This window comes from Phyllopteryx taeniolatus, chromosome 16 (assembly GCF_024500385.1).
Source record: "Phyllopteryx taeniolatus isolate TA_2022b chromosome 16, UOR_Ptae_1.2, whole genome shotgun sequence".
Lineage (NCBI taxonomy): Eukaryota > Metazoa > Chordata > Actinopteri > Syngnathiformes > Syngnathidae > Phyllopteryx > Phyllopteryx taeniolatus.
Window position 1 is genome coordinate 12,254,310 of NC_084517.1, and position 27,754 is coordinate 12,282,063.

Consider the following 27,754-nt stretch of genomic DNA (forward strand, 5'->3'; position numbering starts at 1 on the left):
AGGTGACCGGTTTGTCAATATTCAGAACAAGTTCTCGTATAAATACATAAAACCATAGACCACGCATCCATGCAAGTAACATCACAGACATAAAGGGTTATTCTCAATACAAATTTCTCGTGGTGGTGTTCGCCAAAGCCGACAAAGATGAGCACAAGCTAACGTGATGGCACACATTGCTTGGACGTTTTTCACTTGACCTTTTTGAAGCTGACAAATTTACGTTACGTCCACTCCTTCTCAGAATCACGCGACTTTGCGTGAGTATACAGGTAAAGGTGCAGTGACGGAAAAAACTATCATTGGTACTCTGGAAAAAAATGGCACAATTTTTTTTTTCTAAACAATCAATGTATAGAATAAACTCAGCTCAGCAGTTTGGTTGACCATGTTTTAAATGAATGATTATATGCTTTTTTTCAACCCTCGTTTGGTAGAGGGTCATATTTTGAAAAGTAGTTGTTGGCCAAAGGAAATTTAAAATACAAATTATTTTGTATTGGTCGTTAAAGGGTTAATGATTAATGATTGAATGCCCAGTTTGGGCTAAGAAGTGTAAATATACGTTTTTTTTGGGTTTGTTTTTTTTAAATCAGAATGGTGAAAATAGCTATACGTAACGATTCCATTTCGTAACAATTTTCAGATGAAATGACGAATATGACGAAGCGGGTGTTAAACTGGTTGTCCGTGCATGTCAATTTAAATTTATTTATTTGGCTTTTTTCCCCCCCCAGCGTAGCAGAGTCAAGGCGGTCAGATGTCAGTGTGCATCTTTTTAATTGCTCGTACTTTTTGAATTAACCGAACGATGGCTCACATATGATGAGTATTTAACGTGTCGGTTTGGCGTGGAAGGGAACCCGGCCGGGGCTGGGCAACTGTTTGGATCTCCATGCGGATGTGACATTTCTTTGAAGAAGCGCGGCCGCCATTTTGACTCGACACACTGAGCCTCGCACAAACAGACGGGAGGAGCGTGTCGAGGGCCAACGCCGCTCAAGTCACAACGCTTGCATGATCAGGCACATTCCTCTTGGGGAACGGCACTTCTTTGACGGGAATGCGACGGCTTGCCGATTTTTGTCATTCGCGCTGTTAGGGACGCTTCCGAAGGGGAATCGGTTCGGATTGGGGCCGCGGCGACTCTCGTCTCCGCGAACTTCCAAATTAACGTCAGTGCTATTCCCGATTGGCAACCTGGTTTGAATGGATAGCTTTCTCCTCCGCTCTTCCCCAGACGAGGGACACACGGAGGAGCACACGGACTGGGGATATCGCAGGCAAAGTTGTTGAATGTGTGTCTACCGCACGAGCTTTTGTTTTCATTGTTGTATCTACAGCTTTTATTATTGGCTACCGTGTGTCAGGTAGCTAAGCTAGCTGTAAACCGGCTATTTGTTCCATCAGGTGCGGGTCGTGTCTTTGCTCCACACTTCCCGGTGGAAAGCCGGAATAATTTAGTTCCTTTCAGCGGGCCTCCCTCCTCAGAGCCCCGAGTCGTACCGCCACCCGCCGCCAGCCAGCTACTCGCACCCACCAAAGGCGCCGAAATTGGGCGAATAGCGAGCAAATACGTCCGCGTTTCTCTACCCGCTCCCCCGCCGACCTCCCCTCCTCACTCCCCGGCGCTGACAGCGGACAAGGCCGAGGTCGCAGCAGAGCAGGCCCGGCCGCCGAGGCTCGACCGGTCCACCCCACCTCCGCATCCCACCACACCTCAGCAGCAGTCCAGAACCTGGTTCCCATCCGACCCGGCCTCGGGCGACGTCGACTGCAACCGAGAGAGTAGGGAGACCCGCATCGCAACGACAAAAGCTGCAAACATGAACCACCACCACCACCACACGCAGCAGCAGCAGCAGCAGAAAGCCGGCGAGCAGCAGCTCAGTGAACCAGAGGATATGGAAATGGAAGGTTAGTGATTGCACATGGAAGCATTTCTCAAATAATAGACGCGTTTGCGTGAAGTAGCATCCATGCGAGGAGAGTTGAACTTTACAGTAAACATGAGGGCCCGTAGCTAACCGGCTGCGTTTGTGCTGATTGCGCGTCCGTTGCAGCATACGTGCGTGGAGCTGACCTCGTTTTGCATTATAAGCTTGTTAGTTTGAGTCTGCTTGCTTCCCCGTTTTGTTTGACGATGCCACAGAATACCGTCCAACCCAAAATGTCTTGCAAAGCGTTCGTGTGTCAAGAAAGGATACTTTTCATTCTGTTTGGTGCTCGTGTTTGCTCATTTATTGTACCTTAAGTGAGCAGACAGAAAGGTATACAGATAAAGTGCTGATGTGCATTTGAGTTGTTTGTAAACAGTGGGCTTGTTGGTGTGGTAATTAACATAGAAATATTGCTGAGTAAAACATTCACATTCAGTGGGGGCTACGGGTGGGTGGATTTTTGACAGCCGTTCTCGCTTGAAGAGCCCACGAATCATTTTGTACGTGACCGAGGCGTGAAAACCCACTCTCAAAAGCTGTTCGCCCAAGTCATGTTATGGCAGCCTCTCGCTGATGGTGCGTTAGCATCGTGTTTGGTGACGTGAGTACACAAGCGGGCCTGTGAGGTCGAAACTCGCCTTTGGCCCTTCTAACCCGAAACCCCATAAATATGGGCTATATTTGTAATTTTGCTAATGTACATGGTGATCGGTTTCTGATGTGTAAAGCGGGCAACACGCATGGATGTTGCTAGCAGGGCAGCTAATTTTGAAGCTATGCAATTAGCCTCAAGGCCCAACTTGGCTCCGTATATTGACTAGCTAGCACATTAGTTAGCCTCATGCGCTAACACTGACGGAAGGGGTGTGTGGCGTTCTAAAATGGTGGCCTGTGTTTTCCAACCTACTTCTAGGCAACGACACCAGTTTTAAACCTCAATTTAGCGCCTCGCACATAACACTCTGTAAATGCTCTGTAGTTCTTGGTTATATTTGTCCTCTATCATTTATTGCAGGCTCGTACTTGTCACGGCAGCTAATGGTGGCGACTGAACGGTGGCTAACTGTTTGCTAAAGAGCCAAGTTGCTAACGCAGATGCGTCAGTCCTGCCTGGCCAAATTGCCAGTAGTATGTAATCTGCCGTTACTGCGGTTGGGACAACAAGTCATAATAAAACACTTGTATGTTCTTCCAAATGATCTTAAATTGTGCTCCGATGGCTGTGTGTTTATAGTAATGGTGTTGCCGCCGCAGTCAGGCCAGGCCCACACTGGGGGTAGCGCGGGGATTTGCTGCTTCATTGTATGGTAGCCCTAACAGCATGGAGCTCGCCATTTTTAATCATCTCTGTTTTTGTTAGCCCACTCTGTACTCGGGGCATACTTGCCAGCAGCATTGCAGTTGTACCCGTTGCACGTCAGCGCCTTGACCATTTTAAGTGTGTTTTTCTTCCTGATGTTCATTTTGGACCGAGTACAAGACTGCGAACCCTCAGCATCACTGCGTCACTTATCCCTATTGATTTGATTTTCTGTTTTAACGCACACTGCCAAGCGTTCTTCACCAGCACGTAGGCCGACTTGTTCTAATAGTCTAATTAAATTTACAGAATAATCCCGAGGTATTTAAGACTTTTTGAATGTTACTTTTAATGCTTCTTGTGTGGAGCAAATGTCCCCAAACCTGTTGTCTGCAATTTTTACATATTCAATAACTATGTTCACACCTTATTTTTGTGGTATTAAAAACAAACACTGCCAGCCACGGGGCAATTTAAGCAACATGAGTGGTGCATATATTCTAAACTTAAAGAATTGCAGGAAGCTAATATTTTTGATGCAGACTAAGGGGAATCACTTGCATTTTAAAAACATTTGGTAATGCCCTTCACCACCTAAACTCAGCCCCAAATTAAGGATTAAAATTAGTTGGTATGCACATTGCTTTCAATGGAAAATATCTGTTTTCTTGCATTGCTATTGTGTGTGTTAAAGTTAAACCTTTATTTAACTTTGTATTTTAACAGATAGTGATGAGTTCTTAGATTTGTCTTCCCACTGCAATAATATAAATAAATACAAAAATTACAATCATAATTTAATTATAGCAGTCAATCATCTTGTTAATATTTTACCAGTCTTGCTTACAAAAGTGGTTAGGATTCATTAGATTGTGAAGAGAATTTATCTTGTGCACAGCCCCCATTAGGTAACCCACACAGATTTTTCGATTTCAATCGATTTTGGTCTGGACTGTGGGAGACTTTAATTTTCTTATGGTGAATCAATTTAGTTGATATGGCTGTATGCTTTGGCTGAAATTCATCTGCAGTTTTCTGAATGTTTGAATTACAGTTTCATGCAGCATTGTAGTTCTAATTGCCTAATGATATTGGGTGGTCTATGACTGTCCCTGTTTGTTTTTTTAAGCCTGCATGGGTGTTATAACTCTGCATCCTTTTTGAGTAAGTCAATATTGCTTTAGTCCACTGTCTGTGAATCAGCACATTCACATGACCTTTTGAAGAAAACCTCCCAAGAAAGAACTGTATATTATGTTTCTGGATCATTAATTTTCAACAAATATATCATCCCACGGAAATGGCTTCCCAGTTATGGATGCAATTTTTACGTCGAGTAGAATTATGATTTTATTTTAAAAAAAAAATATGTTTTTTAACCCCCTTACAAAATTTGGTTGTGGTGTTTTTGCAGTCCACCTTTCATGAAGACAGACTTATGGCATTGTCTCAACTGGCTCTGTCTTTGCAGCTGGGGACACAGACGACCCTCCAAGAATTCCGGCCAACCCAGTAATCAATGGTAACATGGCCATGGCAGACGGACACAATAACACAGAGGAGGATATGGAGGATGGTGAGGAGGGTGTGCATTGACACAATATTTTTATTTTTACATTGTTCTCACCCCCTTTTCAGTGAGAACTGGAGGCCTTCTGTTTCTCATTTCCCAAATTTTACTTACCCCAGACACTAGTTGGCGGTCAGAAGCAACCTTTAGGTTTGTGGTGGAGCGCTTCAGCCGCCTCAGTGAATCAGTTCTCAGCCCCTCCTGCTTTGTCCGCAATCTCCCATGGAAGATCATGGTGATGCCACGCTTCTACCCTGACCGGCCACACCAGAAGAGTGTGGGCTTCTTCTTGCAGTGCAATGCAGAATCAGACTCAACGTAGGTGTCTTTTCTTGGAATTATGGCTTTTTAGGCCGCAGACTACACAGGCACACTATTAATACAATTAATAAATAACATTTATTTGGCAGGGCTCAACGTTTACCAATTCCCGATTGCCCGTGGCAAGTCAAAAATACTCACGGGGAAGTGAGCAAAACATAAAGCATTCCCAATCGGGCAAGCGTATGAAAAAAATTATCGTATGTAGGAATGTCACAATATTCATGTTGTCAGGAAATGAAAAGTGCCTCGATATCGCCGTGGCATTTTCTCTGCATAAAATAATTAGACTTTGTGCTTAAAATGTAGTTTTGTGCCATCTATACAAAGCCAAGCCGCTTAGACAGCCTGCTACAGCGCTTTACTTCCTAATTTGAGTGTAAAAGGACCTAATTTGGACACGTGACCGTGTGTACGTCTAAAGAAATAAACTGGCTGACTGGCCCACGTGAGCGCAGCGTTGAGAGGAGTGCATTAGCGTCGCAAATTCTACGGCGTACTACGCCTGTCAGGAGCGTCTCCACAATCAACTGGGTGAGATAGAAGCGCCTTGTTGTTTCCACCAACCTCTGGCCCAGCAAGCGCAGACCCATGGGCGCAGATCAGGTGCCGTGGGCCTCCGCTTTGCCAAGCAAAGCGTCCTGGCTCAAGGCGGCCACCACCGGGCAGCCCCTTTTAGTCGGACCGCTTCGTGTTGCAGCCGCCGCACCCTCCTCCTCCACTGAATTGTTCAAGCATATTGTAACTGTGTCACTCTTTAGTGGTGTACTACTGAGTCAAAAGTCATGGGTGAATGAACATCACACGGTGAGGGAATAACGATTCTAACTCCCGTTAAAACATATACCTCCGCAATTACATTCCGTTAGTCCCAAAAGTGAAATGGGTCCACTCCATATAACTACAAAAGTAAATCATCTTACATACTTCACTCTCTTCAAATGTAATGTCTACATTTCAAATAAAAAGATATCACAGAGGCTGCTCAGAAAAATAAATAATTTTACAATATCACTAAGCGGAGGAAAAGAATCAATGTAGGAGCCCCATGATTATTCCATTCATTGTCACTTGGCTGTTTCTAAACCTGCGTTGCCTTTAAGAGTAGTAAAAGATGAAGTCAACAAGTGCATGTTATGGTATGTGAAGAAAAACAAGTTAAATTAGACAACAGATATATAGTTGGTAAAATATAGAGTAATCAAATGCACATGAAATTGATTCCCCCCCACTGGTTCTAATGTCAGACATTAGAAGCATTCATCTCAACATTTTCAGTTCTTTCTCCCCCCGCACCCCAAAGAAATTCAGCCAAACATGTTTCTTTGAAGGCGATATTTCGTTATATGTAATCAGGTGTTACTTAGCTGTTCAGCCCTATGTTTACTTACAGTAAGTGGCTTTGTGCGTCTGACAATGTTTTATTTAGCAATCTGACATTCTTGATAGAGACTTGCATTAATAGCAACTTTTCCAGCATTGTGAAGAGAACCTTTAGATAATAACAGTGGTTCTTAATGGTGTCGTCTTCAGGTCATGGTCGTGCCATGCACAGGCCATGCTAAAGATTATCAACTACAAAGACGATGAGAAGTCGTTCAGTCGCAGGATTGGTCACCTGTTCTTCCACAAAGAGAATGACTGGGGCTTTTCCAACTTCATGTCCTGGAGTGTAAGTACATGCATATATTGAGACTCTACACGGACGCTTTTAAACAATGTTTTGCTGTTATTTTTTTCCTGGGTAGTCTTTTGTTTCAAACCGCTGGTGAACATATGAACTTTGTGCCTAACATTGTTTTTCAGGATGTCACCGACCCAGAGAGGGGATTTATTGATGACGACAAAGTCACATTTGAGGTTTACGTCCAGGCAGATGCCCCACACGGAGTGGCGTACGTGACTTTTTTATTTATTTGTTTTTGTTTTGTCTTTTCGGTACATGCTGTCTAAGGCTGGATTGTTCTTAGTCTGGGTCTATTAAGGTTTGTAACATTTTCTCTGTATGTGACCAGCTGGGACTCAAAGAAACACACAGGCTATGTAGGACTCAAGAACCAAGGAGCTACCTGCTACATGAACAGCCTACTACAGACACTCTTTTTCACCAACCAACTACGTCGGGTGAGCTATTTCATGCTTTCACACATTTCCTCTATGATGGTTTAATCCTAAAACTTTTTAAAATTCTAAACATTTGGATCAGTTAATTTGTCTATGAATAGAATTCAAAGAACACAATTAGTCGTTATAAACTGTCAATTCTGTCCTTACAGGCAGTGTACATGATGCCCACAGAGGGAGACGACTCATCCAAGAGCGTTCCTCTGGCACTGCAGAGGGTTTTCTATGAGCTGCAACACAGCGACAAGCCTGTTGGCACAAAGAAACTCACAAAGTCCTTTGGGTAACATTTAAAGCTTTTTTTCCCAGTTATGTGTCTTGCATTAAGGTTAGAATTAGAAGTGACTGTCTACATTAATTTAGTTTTTTCCCAATTGCATGTTGCTAGTAAAATAGAGTAGAACAGCTTTCTAATGTATGCATGATACACATTGCTTGCTTTGGCAGTATGGTGCCTCAAAGCAGAGGAAATGTACCACTGTGTACTAATCTGTAGCTACTGTATCCTAACATCGCTGCTGTATGTGTTTGTGTTTCCATTTGATTTGCAGGTGGGAAACGCTAGATAGTTTCATGCAACATGATGTTCAAGAGCTCTGCAGGGTGGTGAGTTCTCATGAAACAACTGTTACACATTGTCTGCGTCTGTGTGACTGCTGGAGACAAGTGTTCTGATTTATGGGAATTTCAGCTCCTTGACAATGTGGAGAACAAAATGAAAGGAACTTGCGTAGAGGGAACAATCCCTAAACTCTTCAGGGGAAAGATGGTGGTATGTTTTCTCTGCATCATTCTCTTTATCACAGACTTCATGGCTGTGGTTGCACATTTTTAAAGCCTTTTGGATTTACCTGGTTTGCTGCATAAATTGGTCATAAAATGTGATCTGATCTTCTAAGCCACAACAAGACCGTTTTATTAAACTAATACCACACAATTATGTTTCCGTGTGAATAATGTAAATATCACAGTGCAGGGTGGACAATGTACCTTTGGATTGAATAGATGATAGTGCCTGGTTTTGGCAACTAAACTTCACACACACAAACAATCAGGCAGGACACCTTTAACCAACATCTCCAATCTTGTCACATTGATTGGACCCTAGGTTGGCTGAGTCTGATTGGCTCTTGAAGTCATTAGCCTCACGGTTTACTTTTTCCACCCTGCAGTGTGAATACTAACATGGTATGGTGTATGTGATTGAAACATGAAAACATAATTGTGTGGTATTAGTTCAAGCAGACTGTCTCTTGTCTTAAATTATCAGATCACATTTTATGACTAATTTATGCAGAAATCCAGGTAATTCCAAAGGGTTAATGTTTTCTTGTAACTGTAGTAGTTATTAAACAGCGTTGCGAATAGGCTTGCATTTTTGAGTTTGTTTGGCACAATAATGTGCTCACAATGTAGTATTGGGTAAAAAGTTGAAAATAAATGTGATCTTCCAAATACTATAGTCTTTAGCTCAATTAGGCATCTAGGTCGTTGTTGTTTCATAAGTGTGTCTGTGTGGTGCTCTACAGTCATACATCCAGTGCAAGCATGTGGACTACCGATCGGAGCGGATAGAGGATTACTATGACATCCAGCTTAGCATAAAAGGAAAGAAGAACAGTAAGTATGAGGATAGTGACCTTTGTTCTTTTTTAAAACTTCAAAAGCAGTGCTTCTGTCATTATGTACCAATATATTAGGGCTTTTACAGGTTAATTAAATATAATGTAAACTGGCTTAATTAAATAGTGTTGGTCAGTAACCGAATAAATGTACATATAAACGTAGTCACCTTCTGTTTTTGCTAAAAACTAAAATTGATCTCTTAATTTTGGATACTACCAATTATTGGATCATTGATGTTTAGGTATCTAATCTGATGAATGTTCTCCTTTCTCCAGTTTTTGAGTCATTCAAGGATTATGTCGCAACTGAACAGTTAGATGGGGACAACAAATATGATGCAGGAGAGCATGGCCTGCAGGTAAGCTTTAATTGTAACTTGACCACAATCTTTCCCAAGTATGTAAACAATAAATTTAGGGCTGCCACAATCAAATCTTTTTAGAATCGATTATCCTGGCTATTTCGTCGAGTAATCGCCTAGCCCCCTCCACAAATGTTTTGTTTGTTTGTTTCCCCCCTGCTAACATGCATTTTATTCTCATTTATGAGGGCTGCACTTCTGTCCTTAAATTGCATGTTTGTACTGAGTGTCAGCCTTTGCTAAACGGTTAGCATTCACAATTAGCATTAGTACTTTAGCGATTACCATTTTATGCAAAAAAAAAAAAGGTAGCTTTTTTATTTTTAATGTCACACATATCATGTTATATATGTACATTGCACATCTAATAGCGTCTTTGCCGTTTTTGGCAAAGCTTATCAGTGGCCCAACACTGCATCCGTCCGTCTGCAATAAATGTTGGTGTGAAACATTGGTTCCGGCTCCGCAAACAAGGTTCTGGGTTTTTATTTATTTTATTTTGGGGGTGGGCTGTTATTTATTTATTTCCCCCCCCAGCCCTAAACAAATCTCAACCTTCACAAAACCAAGGCGCACATTTTACATTCGAATAATCTCATGGAACACCCTAAAACATTTTTCACAAAAAGTGGATACACACCTTTGTGCCTTCTGCCATCTAGTGGAAAGTATTTAATTGTTCTGCCTGCCGTCACTATACGTCGCTGGCATAGATGGATGCACAAAGATACATTTGTAGTAGGCCTAAATATAATTTTCAAACCAATTAACTGAAATTGGATAATTTCGTGTGACACACTAGGCTGCAGCACAGTGGTGGGCAATCATTGCTGTAACCTAATAAGGGCATCCTACAATCTGTCATGAAAGCATTTAAGTCAAAATGCAGGATGTGATGGCCTTACCAGGTGCTTGTTTGTTTGGTGTACAGGAAGCTGAAAAAGGAGTGAAGTTTCTCACCTTTCCACCAATCCTTCACCTGCAGCTGATGAGGTTCATGTATGACCCACAGACTGACCAAAACATCAAGATTAATGACAGGTAGAAGGAAACCTTTTCACATCACACCATTTTTGTGTTTTCTTTTTACTTGATGTATTCAGTGTCTACAGTGTAATATGTCACATCCACACACTACTGTGGACACTAGTGAGCACCCCCCTGAACATATTTGGCCTTCGCAATCACCAAAGTTGCACAGCTCTGCTTCATGGTGTTTAATATAATCAAGAAAACATTCTCTGAGGCGCTAATTCTGCTTTTGTATTTCTTCTGATATCATTAGTACTATTATTTTGATGTCGTCCGGTGTTCCATAGGTTTGAGTTTCCAGATCAATTACCGCTGGATGACTTCCTTCAGAAGCCAGACTCCAAGGACCCGGCCAACTACATCCTGCACGCTGTGCTCGTGCACAGCGGGGACAACCATGGCGGTCACTACGTCGTCTATCTTAACCCCAAGGGAGACGGCAAAGTGAGTGTCAAGGAACCAATAGTGAGAACCATTTTTTTATATATACATTCCACCAACAATTTTGTGCTTTTGTATTTTTGTGACAATTGTGACTGATGATGACCTGTCAGGTGTGTTGTTTGATGATGAAGCTCTAGTATTTGAGATGCAGTTGAAGATGCTCATCTGTTCGGCCACAAAATATACTTTTGAGTGTACAGTAACTATTGATGGACCCTTTTGATGTCCATCTTCAAAACCTACTCATTCCAAAGCAGCTTTGCTTAAAAATTATCTTGCTTTGTCAGAAGCAGAATATCACTGACAGAACATCAGCCACAGCATGACTTCTAACAGACTTTACACCGATCTGATCGGTATCGGACGATAATTAGCATTTTATGCTGATCGGCTTTAATGTCGTCATTTGCCGATCCGATCATCCGCAAAAGACATTTACTCTGCGTTGCTATTGTGTACTTTACAGTATATTTTAATCCAAAAGCCAGTTTATTTTGGATTGTTTGTCTTTTGACGTAGTAATGTAAATATCTGACAACCAATAGTTATTACAAAAAAAAACAAAAAAAAAACGTCAGCGGTGTGGGACAGACAAGACGTAATGCCTGGATCAGACTAAAAGACAAATTTGGTCTTTAACGATTGCACTGTCAGACTACTGCAATAAAATTTTGTGTTCCGATACCGCCACATCCCGTCTTTCAACTCAAAGGCCACCGAATACACTCGTTACCATGGCGACGACATTGCAATGTGTGTATTATAAGAACAAAATGGGGGGGGGGGGGGACCGTGTGCTCGGGAGATTACCTTCATTTAAGGCTTGCTTGAGGTATGTTCACATACTTTTAATATGATACCGCTCGCAAGCAGGTAACAAAACGTTATGCAGCCTAGCAAGCTATTGCTAGCACTCACGGTTGTACCGGCGTTATGTTGAATCATGCTCTAAACTTTCGGTGTGTGTGTGTGTGTGAAGTAATTTAATTACAATAAAGTAATTCAACTACAGTATATCCATTATTTCTGTAATGTTGGTTTGACCTGACTGATTAGATTGACAAGAGCAGTGATTTCCAACCTTTATGGAGCGAAGGCACATATTTTACAATTGGAAAATCTCACGGCACACCAACAAACAAAAATGTCACAAAAAGTAGATGCACAGTAATTCCTGTATGTACTTCCTGCCATCTAATAGAAGAGCATTTGTTCTGTCTGTCACCATGCCTCACTGCCATAAATAGAGGAATAAAGATACATTATTACTTGTAAATGAATAATTTTTTGAGCAGTTAAGTCAAATTTTATAATTTCCCACGGCACACCTGAAGGTTGCTCATGGCAGACAAATGTGCCACGGCACACTGGTTGGGAATCACTGGACTAGAGAATGAACACTTTTAAAGATACTCATATACAGTACACAAGTATATTCAATAAATGAACAAGTCATTTAAATAGACACATTGCTCCATCTTGTGATCGTTTTTTTTAAAACTCTACGATCGGCCCCAAAAATCCTGATCATGTAAAGCCTAGTAACATACATTGAACACCTGACTGTATGTTGTTTGAAAGCATCTGGTTGAGTCACTTAATATAAATGGTTATCTTAAGTGCTTCTCCCCTCCCACCTGCTCTGCGTTTTCTTTGCTCTCCTGCAGTGGTGCAAGTTTGACGATGACGTTGTGTCACGCTGTACCAAGGAGGAGGCCATTGAGCACAACTATGGTGGACACGATGATGACCTCTCAGTTCGCCACTGCACCAACGCGTACATGTTGGTCTACATTCGGGAGTCTAAGCTCAGTACGTAACACAGTATTTATGGAGTGCAACCATCCCATGTCCCTTGAAAGGCTGCATAGGGAAAGGAAGTAATGGGCCCAGCTAACACACATGCGTTCTGTTTTTCACAGGTGAGGTGCTCCTACCCATGACTGACGTGGACATACCCCAGCAGCTGGTGGAACGTCTGCAGGAGGAGAAGAGGGTGGAGGCACAGAAGAGGAAGGAGCGTCAAGAGGCTCATCTCTACATGCAAGTTCAGGTAGGAAATCAGGAGAACCATTCACATGGTTGCTTTTCATGTAAATGTTATGCTGTGATAGGGGGTCGGAAACTCCATCACCATTGTTGTTGTTTTATAAGGGTTAATCTTGGATGCTGGTTAGCTCATGGTTAGCATTGTTGGCAATATTAGCTTGTGCACATGGATTCTTGTTTTGGTTTGGCATGGTTCTGTCACAGCCAAAATGGCACCATTACAGTAGTGCTGCTTGCAGGTGGATGTGAATGTTGTTTGCTCTAAATGTTAGTTGGCACACACCCTAAAAAAAGACAAAAACAAAGCATTTATAGCCAAGCCAGCAGATTTAGTCCTGCAAATTAAAAAGCCTCAGATCCATTATATTGGTAGTTATGCACAACACATAATGGAAACAGTGGTCACTTTAAACACTTTGTTCTTCATACAACTAATTATTGTAGCAAGTATGTATTCAGACATTATAGACAGTACAGTAAACCCCCGCATATTCAAAGTTTGACAGACATTCATGGATTTTCTTTGGAACTATCCTCCATTATTCCCTGAATATTTTATTTGCTGTTTTTGTGCTCAGGCCAAAGCAATAAAAGTATTACTTTGTCCCCATCTTGTGGGATCTTGGTGTTAGGGGATGTGTGTATATATATATATATATATGTATATGTATATATGTATATATGTATATATATATGTGTATATGTATATATGTATATATGTATATGTATATGTATATATGTGTATATATATATATGTGTATATATATATGTGTGTATATATATATATGTATATATATATATATATGTATATTAAAAATAAGGTCCTGTTTTGTGGGTGGTCCTTGAATGCACTTCATGCACAGTCAAAAGTGAAACTGAAAGTATATCAGCTAGATGGAGCTACTAATACTCTGTGCAGTATACTTGGCATTAAAAAAATGTCTGTGGGTTTAACTTATTTACTGCCATTTACTGTTAGTCGAAAGTGCTAGTGACATCACATAATAATCAAACAAATATGCACACGACAGTTTGTGGTAGAGTGTTATTTTTGGCTGGTATTAGTGTTGCCTCCGAGGCAAGGTCCGAAGTTGAGCCTTTTTCAGCCAAGTTGTGGTGGCTCTCTCAGAACTTGTACTGGCCCCGTACATTCATGATACCATACGTTAAGTTTTAGTGATAATTTCGATATTAGCGCCTTTTTACTGTGTTATTTAAGCCCCTTTAAGAAATTATTAGTGCAGCTGCAATCATGTCTGTGACTGTGTACTAACGTCACTAAAATCAAGGCACTGCAATAATGCTTTAAAGAATAAAATATCCATCCATCCATTTTATCCTCTCGAAGGTCGCGGGACTGGGCAAGAGGCGGGGTACACCCTAAACTGGTCGCCAACCAATCGCAGAGCACATATAGGCAAACCATTCACACATACGGGCAATTTATACTTCAATTAACCTACCGTGCATGTTTTTGGGATGTGGGAGGAAACGGGAGTACCTGGAGAAAACGCACGCATGCAAGCTCCACACAGGCGAAGCTGGATTTGAACCCGGGTCCTCCGAACTGTGAGGCAGATGTGCTAACCAGTCGTCCACCAAGAATAAAACAGTTATTAAAATATTGTGCCTTGATGTTGTGTACTCTGTGTATTAGGGCTGCACAATATTACCCTGCAATGTACGTGTGCACAATAGTCTCATCCTAGAGTCTTCTGCGATGTTGGTGTACTGTAATATACAGTGAATCAACTAATATTAAAAGTGACCAGCAGAGGGACCTGTTTGGACATGCTAATAGAATGTACACCTGCATTTCCTATTTCACTCTTAAGAATGAAACAAGGCAGGTGTGCGAGGTGCGTTTAGGGATACTGCGTCAATGGGAGTGAATGTATTCCTTTTGTAATAGGGCGCATCCGTCCATTTTCCGTACCGCTTATCCTCATTAGAGTCGCGGGTCTGCCGGAGCCTATCCCAGCTCACTATGGTCGAGAGGTGGGGTACACCCTGTAGTGATCTCCAGCCAATCGCAGGGCAAATATATAGAAACAACCATCCGCACTCACATTCACACCTCCGGGCAATTTAGAGTCTTCAATTAACTTACTATGCATGTTTTTGGAACGTGGGAGAAAACCCATGTAGGCATGGGGAGAACATGCAAACTGGATTTGAACCCGGGTCCTCATAACTGTGAGGCGAATGTGCTAACCACCATGCAGCTACTACAGTACATAATTGTAAAAATGGTTCACTAGGAAAATTATATTTCTATCAATGTTTTAATGAAAACTAGACTTATCATAAACAGATCTGATCGGCTTGATCTGTATCTGCCGGTAATTAGCATTTTATGATGATCAGCTTTGTCATAATTCGCCGTTGATCGGCTCCGCAAAAGACATTTACGCCACGTTGCGGTCGTGTACCGATCCAAAAGCTAGTTTATTAATAGCCTTGTCACTTGTCTTGTGATGTAGTACTGTAACTATCTGACAGCCAATCAAGTTTTATTTCAATATTGTCGGTGAAAAATCATTCAGCGGTGTGGGACTGTTTTTGCGGTACCTCAGACTGCCAAATTTGGTCTTTCACGATTGCACTATGTCAGACTACTGCAATAAAATATATTCCGATACCACCGCATCCAGTCTTTTTCCAACACTGGGCTTTATCTTGTCAAATCAAACGGCACCGGATACACTCGTTAACATGGCGACAACACCAACAATAGATCATGCAAATGTATTGTGTGGGGTCGGGGGGAATGATAAAATAAGGGAAAACGTGTGGTGGTCATCACCGATGCTCGGGAGACGATGTTCATTCACGGATTGCTTGTGGTATGTTCACCTACTTTTAATACGATATGGCTCGCAAGCAGGCAACAAAATGTTATGTAGCCTAGCAAGCTAGTGCTAGCACTAACAGTTGTAGGTTAACATGCCAGCGTTCTCTCGAATCATGCTCTAAAGTTTCTGTGTAAGTAATTTAATTAAACTAAGTTAGCACCCATTATTTCTGTCATGTTGTAATATTGGTTTGACCCGACTAAAAACTTCAACTTATGTCAGTGGCCAATCCTTGAATACCCCCTAGAGGTAATGTTTTTTCATTTTTGTCTAAAATGCGAGAGAATACTTTTGAAGATACTCAGTATACAGTATATACAGTCAATGGACAAGTCATTTAAATAGACACATTGCTCCATCTTGTGATCGGCTCGGTGATAGTTTTTTTTAAACTCGGTGATCGGCCCCAAAAATCCTGATCGTGTAAAGCCTATTTTTTAATATATAAAGGCAGCATTCGCCAAACGTTTTAGCCCCTTTGACCATCATGCGAAGACCTATGATTTATACACGCCAGCCGTATGTCGTATGTTACGACAGCGCCATAGTGTTTTGGTGCACATTGTCTTATATGATGAATAAAGTTCTCGTTAGCTTGCAGTTGTGATCCGCACATAATTGGACATAATCATCTGATTATGAAGCTTCACTTTGTTATTCCTTGCCGCCATTCCATGGTCCCGCTACCGCTGGTATGAAGCTAGCAGGGTTAGTCTCGTTAGCCTTGGGTATCGACTTGAGGTTAATTCATCCATCCATCCATTTTTCTGAGCCGCTTCTCCTCACTAGGGTCGTGGGCATGCTGGAGCCTATCCCAACTATCATCGGGCAGGAGGCAGGGTACACCCTGAACTGGTTGCCACCCAATCGCTGGGCACATACAAACAAACAACCTTTCGCACTCACATTCACACCTACGGGCAATTTAGAGTTGTCACTTAACCTACAACGCATGTTTTTGGGATGTGGAAGGAAACCGGAGTGCCCGGAGACAACCCACGCAGGCATGGGGAGAACATGAACACATAGGCGGGCCCGGGGATTGAACCACTGTCCTCAGAACTGTAAGGCAGACGCTCTAACCAGTCGTCCACAATGCCGCCTGAGATTCATTCTTGCTCGTTTATCCAGTCAGGCGCCTGTCGATCACGATTTTTTCTTGTCATCACAACATCCTGTCTTGGACAGGATATTTCGGTGATAAAGGTATTTCAGTCTGCAAATAATGGCAGGCAAACATCTTCGGTGAGTTTTTACTTCTTTTTTAAACATTTTATTTTTACTGGTCCGAGCAGACCGGCGTCTATATGTAGGTGGTGGCCCCGGACCACCGTTAATGTCGGATACTGGTCCGAGGAGTAAGGCGTTTAAAAATTGCTTTTGTCACACAAAATGGTCATAAACTCCTACACTTGGAGCGCATGCACACTGCACAGCCTGAGATGTTTATTAATCTCACACATGAACAGCATAACATTAGTCTTTAGCACGACATCCCTACGCCCCAATCTCCAGGCATGACCCCTCAACCCTCACTGAAGAGTCACATTTGTGTAACGGATTGACTGTAATCGATCAGTCATGCCTGGAGAATCTTGCGCCTGGATGATGTAATAGAAGGGTGACTGTTACGCTGTTCGTATGAGCTGAGCTGACTTTAGATGAACCACAACTCTGACGCTAAATTAGTGTAGCAACACAGCTAACCCAATACCCCACAGATCAAAATAACGAGATAAACGAAAGAGATTTGTATCATATGGTAATATTTTTTTAAACTGCACTGCATGTATCTTAATATCGCACAGCACGAGCTTGTATGCTAGCCAATACTAGTGCTAACCCTCATGTAACATGGGTTGATGGTTGTGTACATGCTAGATGATAGCATACTTTTGAGTATGATAGAATACTTGTGAAGATACTCTGTATACAGTACACAAGTATATACAGTCAATGAACACTAGACACATTGCTCCATCTTGTGATCGGATCGGTGAACGGTTATCTTTTTTTTTTTAACTCTGTTATTGGCGCCAGAAAGGCAAAATATGGGAATTCAGACATTTGGACAAATTGTTCTGGAAGTGAATTTCTATAGGTTGGCAGCTCTGTCTCAATGTCTTTGTTTTCAGCCAGATTGCATAGATGTATGAAATAACCAGCTACAGTGGTTTTACATTGTAGGAGACAGGCCTAACTAGCAGAAAATGAAGTGTGCTTAATTTTTCATTTTCCACCTTTGTAATAAAAACAAAAAAATGTAAAAGCGTAATTATGAGAACAGACCACTTGTTTAAAGTTATGCATTACAATTATAGGAATCCCTGCTCTCGGGAAGGTTTAAGAATGTGTTTTTTAAAAATCTTTTTTTTTAATTATAATTGGTTATTTAGTGCATTTGATTCTATTAGACTCTCATAAGTCTGTTAGCAGGTCAGAATGACTGCCGCTGACATGGTGGCTGTCTTAGCTGTCAGTTTAATTTCAAACTGTACTAAAGGATCTTGTCAGACTGTGGCCTCGCCCTGACTGTTGGCTATGTAAGCGGGCCGTCTGCTGTGGACAGTTAAACCCTCTGTTTTTGTCACCATTCAAGCTGCTGCTGAAACACATGAGCGCAAAGTACTGCCCACCGATTAACACTTGAATAAAACTAGTAATAACATTTTAAACCAGCTTTTTACCTAGCCATTTTGTGGCGGTTGCTGACATTCTGAAACATTTCCCCAGAAAGTACTGTTTGCAGTATGTGTTTTGTATTCTAAAACCTAGCCATTGTGGTTTGCTGTTCCACATTGAGTGATCCTAAATTACTAGCGTATTGGGGGTTGACTAAAGTTTGCATTCTGAAATGTTAACCATTACATTTTTCACTTTGGTTTTTCCCACCCAAATGATCTATTTATGAAGATAACCTTGATTGTTTGCGTCATCTCACGTGTTGACAGCAAGTCAAAAGGTTACTGTGAGGATGTGTTTTTGACAAACCTATGATTTATACTGGCGACTTTTAGTGTGGACTCTTGTGAAAGGCAGCTGAATTGATTTGTATGAAATGCTATGCAGTCCATTGGTAGTGGCCCCAGGAAAAGAGCATGAGACCAGAGTTTGTGCATCTGAGTTTAGTCCCTCTGTGTACTGTTTGTGATCATTGTACCATGAGACTATATTTCTCCTATTGCTTCCCCTGTGTACAGATGGTGACAGAGGACCAGTTCTGTGGTCATCAGGGAAATGACATGTATGATGAGGAGAAGGTGAAATACACAGTCTTTAAAGTCCTGAAGAGCTCCACGCTGCAAGAGTTTGTCCAGAACCTCTCCCAGACCATGGTGAGGAATATTCTGACCTGGCAGAGCCTTTGCGACTTTTGCCATTGTGTTGATGCTGCTTTCACTCCTAAAGTTTGCTTTGCATGGTCCCAGTCAGTCGGTGGGTTTTCTCTCTGATTCAGTTCCTGTTGGCACTGTAGAAATCCATGCTTGCCAAAATGCACCAAAATATAGCACGAGATCACTCTTATTGGTCACAAGAATGTAAACGGGAATATTTTGTTACTGAGAAAATCAGGTGGTGCTATTGAACATAAAATAATGTTATTGATAACGTCACTTATTATACATTCGACTGCCAAATAAGGCATATCCTTTATTGATTCTCAGAAGGGTAATAGCAGTGTGCACTTCAAAAGCACGACTCAAGCAAATTGTCCTTATTCATGCAGTGAAAAGAAGACATGCTGCTGTCAGACTTCTAAACAATACAAGGCAGCAGATGGCTTCACAAAGACACCACTGTTTAGTCAACAGCCGAATCGGTTTACAGGACACCTACAGTTATGTCACAATTATGATTTTCCAGTTGCATTGTGAAAGTAAACTGATGTGCTTGCAGGGTTTCCCACAGGAGCAGATGAGGTTGTGGCCCATGCAAGCCCGCAGCAACGGAACTAAGCGGCCCGCTATGCTCGACTACGAGGCTGACTGCAACAAGTCGGTGAGTGATTGGGTGACTGTGTTTTTCTTTATTATTGACTGCGCCTTCTCACGTATGTGGGATTTTCCTTCAGATGATTGGCTTGAGTGACAATGAGAATCCATGGACAATATTTCTGGAGACAGTGGATCCCGAACTGGCAGCCAGTGGGGCCACGCTACCCAAGTTTGACAAAGATCGTAAGTACAAATAAGAAGCCCTTATCCAACTCGGTCTAACTCTTTCAACTTCAATATATTAGAATTCAATTTGGACAGGCTTTTAAGACCAGGATGCAAATGACCAGAAGTATGGCATCCACTTTGGGATGCAAGCCTTCTTAAAATGGCTCTATTTAGAGAATGTGGCTTGTTCTATGTTGAGCATCTAATCTGTTTGAACAGATGATGGTACGGTCACATTATCTACAATTGGCATTCATTTGATTGTGGCCCGGATGCTTTATAACTCGAAATACAAAAAATCAGATCCATGTTATTTGGAAAAATTATGAAATGTTGTCTTTTGATTTTGGAATGATGATGTATTGGAGTATTCTGTGAATCTCTTGCCTCTCTTGTCCTTTCAGGTGATGTCATGTTGTTCTTGAAGATGTATGACCCCAAAACAAGAAGCTTAAATTATTGTGGACATATCTACACACCTATATCCTGCAAAATAAGTAAGTAGCAGCTTCATCCAGAAAACACGGCACACTTGTTTAAAAGTGTGAGATCTTTATTTCTGCTCTTCTGTCTGTTACCAGGAGACCTGCTACCAGTCATGTGTGAGCGAGCAGGCTTTCAGCAGGAAACTAGCCTTATCCTCTATGAGGTGATCTATTTCTGTATCCCGTACTTGTTGACACATTCCACCCTGTTTCTAACTTTGCTCCTTTCGTACAAGCGGTCTCTGACACACTCTCCTTTTGCACATTCATAGCATCTCATTTTCTCACATACATAGCACAGCAAGCAGCTTGACTTTGCAGTTCTAAAACACTAAATGTCCCACAATGCCTTGTTCATTACAGGAAGTAAAGCCCAATCTAACAGAGCGGATTCAGGACTATGATGTCTCTCTGGACAAGGCCCTGGATGAACTCATGGACGGGGACATCATTGTCTTCCAGAAGTAAGACGCATTGATCAAAGTGTTTTTTTTTCTTTCTGTTTTTAAGCAACAGAGAGAGCCAAACATTCTGCTGTCTTGATTCATCCGTTTTCATTCAATCACGCAGGGACGACCCAGAGAACGACAGCAGTGAGCTGCCAACGGCCAAGGAGTATTTCCGAGACCTCTACTACCGAGTAGATGTCATTTTCTGTGACAAGACCATCCACAATGATCCAGGCTTTGTGGTCACGCTGTCCAACCGCATGAACTATTTTCAGGTAAAGAACTGCTGGGAAGCGAGGGAAGGAGACAATACCTCGGTATTTTGAGTAACTTAAAATCTGTTTTGGTGCGGCGAGGCCGATTTAAGACACTGGTCTGTCATTGCTATTGTGCAAGTGAAATAAAAAAAAACCTTGTTTAAACAAGGGGAGATGAAGAGTAACGTGATGTTTTTTTGCGTCAGGTGGCGAAGACGGTAGCGCAGAGGTTGAATACAGATCCCATGCTGCTGCAGTTCTTTAAGTCACAGGGGTAGGAGGCTCGTCTCAGACGCACACGCACACATTCACACAATCATGGAAGCCTGCATGTGCTGTCATGGACAAGGTTGACTTTGATGACATGCCGCAGAAATGTTGCATAACCTGTCCCCCCCCACCTTATTTTGTTGTCTCCCCTCTTCCTCCCACCTCTTCTCTCTACTGCCTTTCTGCACTTTTCTCCACTTGGATCTCCTCCTCCTCCTCCCTCCCTCCGCCTCCTTTCCCCCCCCCCCCCCCTCCCCCTTTTCTCTATCCTCCCCCCTGCCTGGTGGTGTGGTGGCCAGGTACAGGGACGGTCCAGGGAATCCTCTCAGACACAACTATGAGGGAACGCTGCGGGACCTGCTGCAATTCTTTAAACCTCGGCAGCCCAAGAAACTCTACTATCAGCAGGTGACAACTTTCTGCTTTTGTCCATCTGGCTCTTTAGTCTGGTTCCACGTTGTGTAGGAACATGGTCCTTTGGGCACAGCTGCTTTCAGACTAGGTTAGAAGCTGTAATAAAAGTTTCAAACGCTTCCTGCCAGCTGCTCTTGTCTATGTAAATGAATTGTTGTTCTTGGTATATGCGCAAAGATTGTTTTTAAGCACTTTTGCATATTGCCTGCATTTAAGAACTCCAATAAATGTCCAAATGCTTTTGAAGAAGAAACTACACTTTCAAAAACAATTTAGACTTGACAGATATGAACTAATAACTAAACTGCTCTTACACGCCATTTCATAAGATTTTTGTTTTAAAGTCTAGCATTATCTGTTCACACTAAACTTCTCCCCTCTCCTCACTTTCTTACCTGCCTCACACTCACTCAGCTCGCAAATGTGACAAATGTCACATGAGAGGAGTTACAATGCATGCAATTGGTCTGTATGTTTCCGAATTGTGTACATTTACTACTTCATGACCAGAGTTGCGCTGGTTAAATTACAAGCATGGGCCATATAGAGAAGTGTCCGTGCTCTATAAACCTCTTCAAACTGAAATATTTGGGGCTTCTCCAGTCAGGCCGATGCTCTTAAAAATGTAGTAACAAAGCCTAAGCATCTATGGCCGTAGCGACCACAGTGTTCCCCCTATTCGCGAGTAATTGACATCCCCCTAAAAAGGATTGTGATTGCCTATGGTGGCAAAGCCCTACACAAAGTTCCTCAACGCACTTCAACATAGTTATTGGCATCAATAATGGTGCTTTGGCCTGTATGGAAGCGTATTGGATTCACTTAGATAAAAAAAACACTCCTGTTTTTCTGAGTGATTTTTTTATTTTTTTTTATATTTTTTTTTTTTATTTTTTTTTTTTTGGAAGGCTTTGTTTTTTTGATTTTTTTTTCTGTTTTTCTGACTTTCTTTCCACCTGTTTTTCTGACTATTATTTTTTCTCTTTTTCTGACTATTTTTTTCCACCTGTTTTTCTGAGTTATCGGGACACATCGAACTCACGCGAGAACCTGCAAACTGCAAGTGACTCTTTGCGGACTCCGTAGTAAGCAACATGACCGGCTTTAGTTTGATCAAGCTTTATTTTGATATGGGTTTAAGACACTGGGAGATACTTCTGTCTTTGAGTCACATAGATGGTATTGTTATTAGTTTGTCGACTTTACGCAGGCACCAGCGGACTTTGCGTTTGTTCAGGAGGAAAGCCCATTCAGATCTGCGAGATACAGCAATGTTTGTCCAGAAGCAGTTGGACAGATATGGTATGCTCCATGGATACAAGATGATGCATTGAAAATGCATTCAGGCTGGCTACGTGGTGACTCGAGACGATCAGGAGACTGATGAAAATACTGGACCCGCATGGTGTGCAACTGAATCGTCTTCGCTGGCGTATGTACCACAATCCCGGCCCAGCAGTAATCCGCCATTAGTGAGTCCGCAAAGAGTCACTTGCAGTTCTCACGTGAGTTCGATGTGTCCCAATAACTAATAAAAAATAATTAGAAGAACAGGTGGGAAAAAAATTACTCGGAAAAACAAAAAAAATATTCAAAAAAAACAAAGCCCTCAAAAAAATTACTCAGAAAAACAGGAGTTTGTTTTTTTTAATCCAAGTGAAAGCAATACGCTTCCATAGGCCTGAGCACAAAAACAGCGAATAAGTATGTTTTACAGCAAATAAAAGGATTGGTTCAAGGGGAACGAGGACTATGTTTCCACCATTATGTAAATAGTTACTGTATTATGCCTTCCAATACTGATGGTAGATTTTCATCTCATAAGCAAGAAAAGCAAATGTGTGGAATTTGCAAACTAACACACAACATACAGTATTCATCAATTTGTTTTTCCCCACACACACAGTTGAAAATGAAGATCACTGACTTCGAAAACAGGAGGAGTTTTAAATCCATATGGCTCAACAGCCAGTTCAGAGAGGAGGTAGGCACGCGCGCACATACACATTAGTAGATATGTGATGTGGACAGCACAGCTATGCTCTCTGCAGGAGATCACCCTCTACCCTGACAAACACGGTTGTGTTCGCGACCTGTTGGATGAATGTAAAAAGGCAGTGGAGCTCTCCGAAAAAGGATCCGAGAAGCTTAGGTATCCCCCCTCTCGTCTGTGCGTGTGTCTCTGTTGCAGCCATTTTCTTGTTTGGTGTGCGCAGCATTAATCCACCCTCCCTTCATCCACCCTGCAGGCTGTTAGAGATAGTAAGCTATAAAATCATTGGGGTTCACCAGGAGGACGAGCTTCTAGAATGTTTATCTCCAGCTGCCAGTCGCACCTTCAGAATAGAGGTATGCAAGTGCCCCTGTCTGTATGCTTGGTTGACTTTGTCCTTACACCAAGTTAACCCTCCAGTTGAATCAGTTTCTTTGGTGCACTACAAGTGCTCACGGGTCTGTGTGACCTGCAGCGTTTAATCAAGAATAAAATGAATACACTGCAACACTATTATTCAGTGAAATCTGAGTTATAGAAAAACTATATATTTTTTATGTAGTTTTACTCACCCCACACACTTCAAACAAGTATACTTATTAAACACATTGTAGATTTATTTGAATGCACACAAAAAAATGCAAGCATAAAATGTACAATACTGTAGTATTGTGGTGTCTTTGTACATGCCTGTGCCTTTGAGAGGCGGGGCATGGTGACCAATATTTTTGCATGGCAACATATTTCATAAGTAGGCGTTAAAATTTGCTCTAATGAACTCTATGGCTGCTCTCTTGCTCACTCTTGTTGGTCTTGGTCATTTAGGAGATTCCTGTGGACCAGGTGGATCTGGACAAGGAAAGCGAGCTTCTTATCCCTGTCGCTCATTTCCACAAGGAAGTTTTCGGCACGTTTGGGATACCCTTCTTGCTCAAAATTAGACAGGTTTGTGTCTCTGTGTTGTGTGTCTGTGTTACTGTCTGGTTCTCACCTGTCTCCACCTTCCCAACAGGGTGAGTCTTTTCGAGAGGTGATGAGGAGGATCCAGACAATGTTGGAGATCCAAGAGAAAGAATTTGAGAAGGTACAGCATCCCACTTTGACCTACACAAATAGTGTAGTGTCTGTCTATGTTGATTTCTGGCCATTGTTCTGTGTAACATGTTTCCGTTCTCCACACCGCAGTTCAAGTTTGCTATTGTGATGATGGGTCGACATCAGTACATCACTGAAGACGAGTACGAGGTCAACCTGAAGGACTTTGAACCACAGCCAGGTATTTACTGACGACACAACACTATTAGCAGATCATTTCCGTACCATACCCGTTCCTAAAGCCATGTCCACACGCACAGATATTTTGCGCTCCGTCTCTTTGTCCAAATTTAAGACACTGTTAGATGTGTAATATACATATAACATAAGTATGAGTGAGCTGAATGTTAGTTTGTTTTTTGGCCCAAAATGGTCATTGCTAACCATTTAGAATTTTCCTGTCTCAAATACTGTTTACCAAATAAATGTATACCACACACTCGCTACCAACATGCAGTTTAAGGATTGAAGTCCATCCCTCATAAATGAAAATAAAATGCATGGTGGTAGTTAAAAAAAATAAAAAATAAAATAAAATAGAAAAAATGTAAATAGTTTAATGGGTGGGGGATTATTATTCGATCAATACGAGAATCAATCTAAAAAGATTCGATAGTGACAGCCCTACTGCACATCACCCTCTAGACATCATCCAAATGTTTGCAAAAGTAATCAAAATAAAATCTTGGCTGTTTTGGTAAATCGTGTATTTTCAATGTATCGACTTTGTTTGCTCACCAATGGAGAATCACCTGTGTAAAGTAGTGCGCTGCTTGGATCCTGTTGACAAAGGTGTGTCTCTCTTTTCTCTCTTGTGTGTGTGATGCGTGTCCCTTCGCCGCGCTGCAGGAAACATGTCACACCCGCGCCCATGGCTCGGCTTGGATCATTTCAACAAAGCTCCAAAGAGAGGTCGCTATACCTACCTGGAGAAAGCAATCAAAATCCACAACTAAAGCAGCCCGCCGTCCTTCCTCTTCCTCCCTGCCTCCTTCTCACCATAACTGACTGTAACCAACCTCACGTGTGTGCGCTTGAGTGAGTGAGTGTGTGTGTGTGTGCGCGTGTATGTGGGCTCTCGTATGTGTGCGCATCACTTTCAGCCCCCCGCCTGGACACAAGTGAGCTCTGCACTGGCTCTTGTCTTCAGCCCATCTTGCTGCAGCTGATGGATTCTCCTTCAACTCCAACATAAACAGCAACAACAACTTTGCTTTTTGCTTCCCCCCTCCCCTTTTTTTGGGGAGGGGGGGTCTTTTTTTCTTTTTTTTTTTTCTTTAAGCCATGCCCCTCTTTAATTAAATTTTCTTTCTCTCTGGCTTCTCTTAACTGTTGACTGCCTCTGTTGTTGCCTGGAAGTGGCAGAAATTAGGATTTTAATAAGTGGAGAAGTGCGACACGATGAAATATTATACTATAATGTATATATCTATATAAATATACATAAAGTTCTAGACTTAATTTCTCCCTCATCTGCCTCACTTTTTTTTTAGGGGGTGAGGGTGGGTGGATTTTAAATGAAGATTTGCTGCTGTGAGGAGAGCTGAGTAGAAGTACATTTGCGAGGACTAATTGGCAGGGAGGATGAAGAATTTCTCCACAACAAAACAGCTGGGAACTGTTGGCATCAATCTTTTTACGCAGCCCGAGTGTGCTTACATTTTTTGCTCTCGCCCCTTTTAGTGCAACAACAACGAATTTAAGTATTTCCACGTTTACGCACAGTTGTCTCACTTAGTTTTGTTGGGAGGATTTTTTGTTTTTGATCTCTTTCTGCAAAACTTGTATTATCATATAGTAATAAGAATCTGCAAATGTTTAAAGAAAAAAAAAATAAAACGGGGTTAAAAATGAGGAAGAAATTTGTCTGTATTTCATCTTGCACGCTGGCACTTAACATCAGAGAGTTCTCAGGACTGGAAAATGTTTGGATTTTTGGGGTGACGCAGAGTCCCTGGGTTTCTCTTGTTTGATATTTGGCCGCTTTCTCAGTCATTCCTCCCATGGAGCACCAAAGCAGCTCTGTCATCTCTCCATCCATCTCTCACTTCCTCTCATCTGCTCTGTGTAAGTGTCTCCCCTTGGTGGTTAGGAGCAGTAAGCGCACTGTGCTGGTGTGATCGGGAGCAGCAGACTTGTAGAGTTGGCACGTTTGAGGATTGTGTAGTTAAAAACCAGCATTTGAAAGAAACGCACCCTAACGATTATTTTTTTTTTTTGACAGCACAGATGGAATGCTCAGTGCATAGAGCGGCTCTGTAAAGACTACATTTAAGAATTGTATATTTAAAAATATGAACATGTAAAATTTTAAGAGAAACGCCTTTTTGTGGGGTACAGAAGGAGCCAGTTGTTCATATTTCGTGTGTAGGTTTCCCACCCCCCCACCCCTTTGTGTTCCTGATGTACCATTGACAATTATTTTCTGTTACATTTTCATTTGTTTTCCAAACTAACTGCATCAGTTTTGTCTCGTCTCAAAGTGCAGTACAAAGATTACCTGCAGAATCACGCGTCTTTTTTTTTTTTCCCCCCCCTCCCCCCCAATTGAAAATCCTCAGTGTAGCAGCAGTGTACGACAACTATTCCTGTATATTGCCTTTTTGCTGGAAAATGTATGTTGAATAAAATTTTCTACAAAAGACTGCTGCTTGTTCATACCAGTTGACCACTGTGATTTCAGATCTAATGAACATCACTTTTTCAACAATGCATGTTCAAGGGCCATGACATACTAAACCCCCTCAAACAATACAAATATGAAATGTATTAGTATTTTTATTTTTTTAATGTGTAATCTGGCATTATTTTGCAGTAGGTTGTGTAATACTGACATCAATGTGCAAGTTGTAAACCCTAGTATAAAAGTAGTATTTACTGCCTAATACCGAATCAAATCATTTTCCTCGGGTCCATGTCGCTGTAAAGTGCCTTCGGTTTTTCATCAGTATCACTGTCATCGTGAAAATGTGTTATAAGTGGCTAATCATTTGAACATGTATCAGT

General features: G+C 41.8%; 1 protein-coding gene across 8 annotated transcripts; it reads left to right on the forward strand.

The window, feature by feature from the left end:
* The first annotated feature begins 1,225 nt into the window (after window positions 1-1,225).
* usp7 (ubiquitin specific peptidase 7 (herpes virus-associated)) lies at window positions 1,226-27,392 on the forward strand. Of its 8 annotated transcripts, none has more exons than XM_061748552.1 (31): window positions 1,226-1,917; window positions 4,712-4,825; window positions 4,930-5,128; window positions 6,665-6,803; window positions 6,938-7,026; window positions 7,147-7,255; window positions 7,408-7,538; window positions 7,807-7,861; window positions 7,947-8,027; window positions 8,785-8,875; window positions 9,157-9,239; window positions 10,174-10,283; window positions 10,562-10,739; window positions 12,386-12,530; window positions 12,641-12,771; window positions 18,823-18,957; window positions 19,520-19,621; window positions 19,695-19,800; window positions 20,190-20,282; window positions 20,367-20,434; window positions 20,634-20,734; window positions 20,841-20,994; window positions 21,183-21,250; window positions 21,546-21,654; window positions 23,567-23,644; window positions 23,712-23,812; window positions 23,910-24,009; window positions 24,479-24,598; window positions 24,666-24,737; window positions 24,839-24,929; window positions 25,598-27,392. In XM_061748552.1, the coding sequence occupies exons 1-31, from the start codon at window positions 1,827-1,829 to the stop codon at window positions 25,702-25,704; spliced, it is 3,351 nt and encodes a 1,116-aa protein (XP_061604536.1). In that variant the 5' UTR covers window positions 1,226-1,826; the 3' UTR covers window positions 25,705-27,392. The 8 variants fall into 8 exon arrangements, 6 of the variants coding, with proteins under 6 accessions (XP_061604536.1, XP_061604537.1, XP_061604540.1 ...); XM_061748553.1 differs by having other exon boundaries at window positions 21,552-21,654; XM_061748556.1 differs by having other exon boundaries at window positions 10,562-10,718.
* The last annotated feature ends 362 nt before the right edge of the window (window positions 27,393-27,754 follow it).

Bases quoted from the DNA above. Each gene is read 5' to 3' on its own strand.
- usp7 (XM_061748552.1), top strand. From the start codon at position 1,827: ATGAACCACCACCACCACCACACGCAGCAGCAGCAGCAGCAGAAAGCC. The intron at 12,772-18,822 runs GTAGGAAATCAG...CCCTGTGTACAG, and splicing joins ATCTCTACATGCAAGTTCAG to ATGGTGACAGAGGACCAGTT. The intron at 19,622-19,694 runs GTGAGTGATTGG...ATTTTCCTTCAG, and splicing joins AGGCTGACTGCAACAAGTCG to ATGATTGGCTTGAGTGACAA.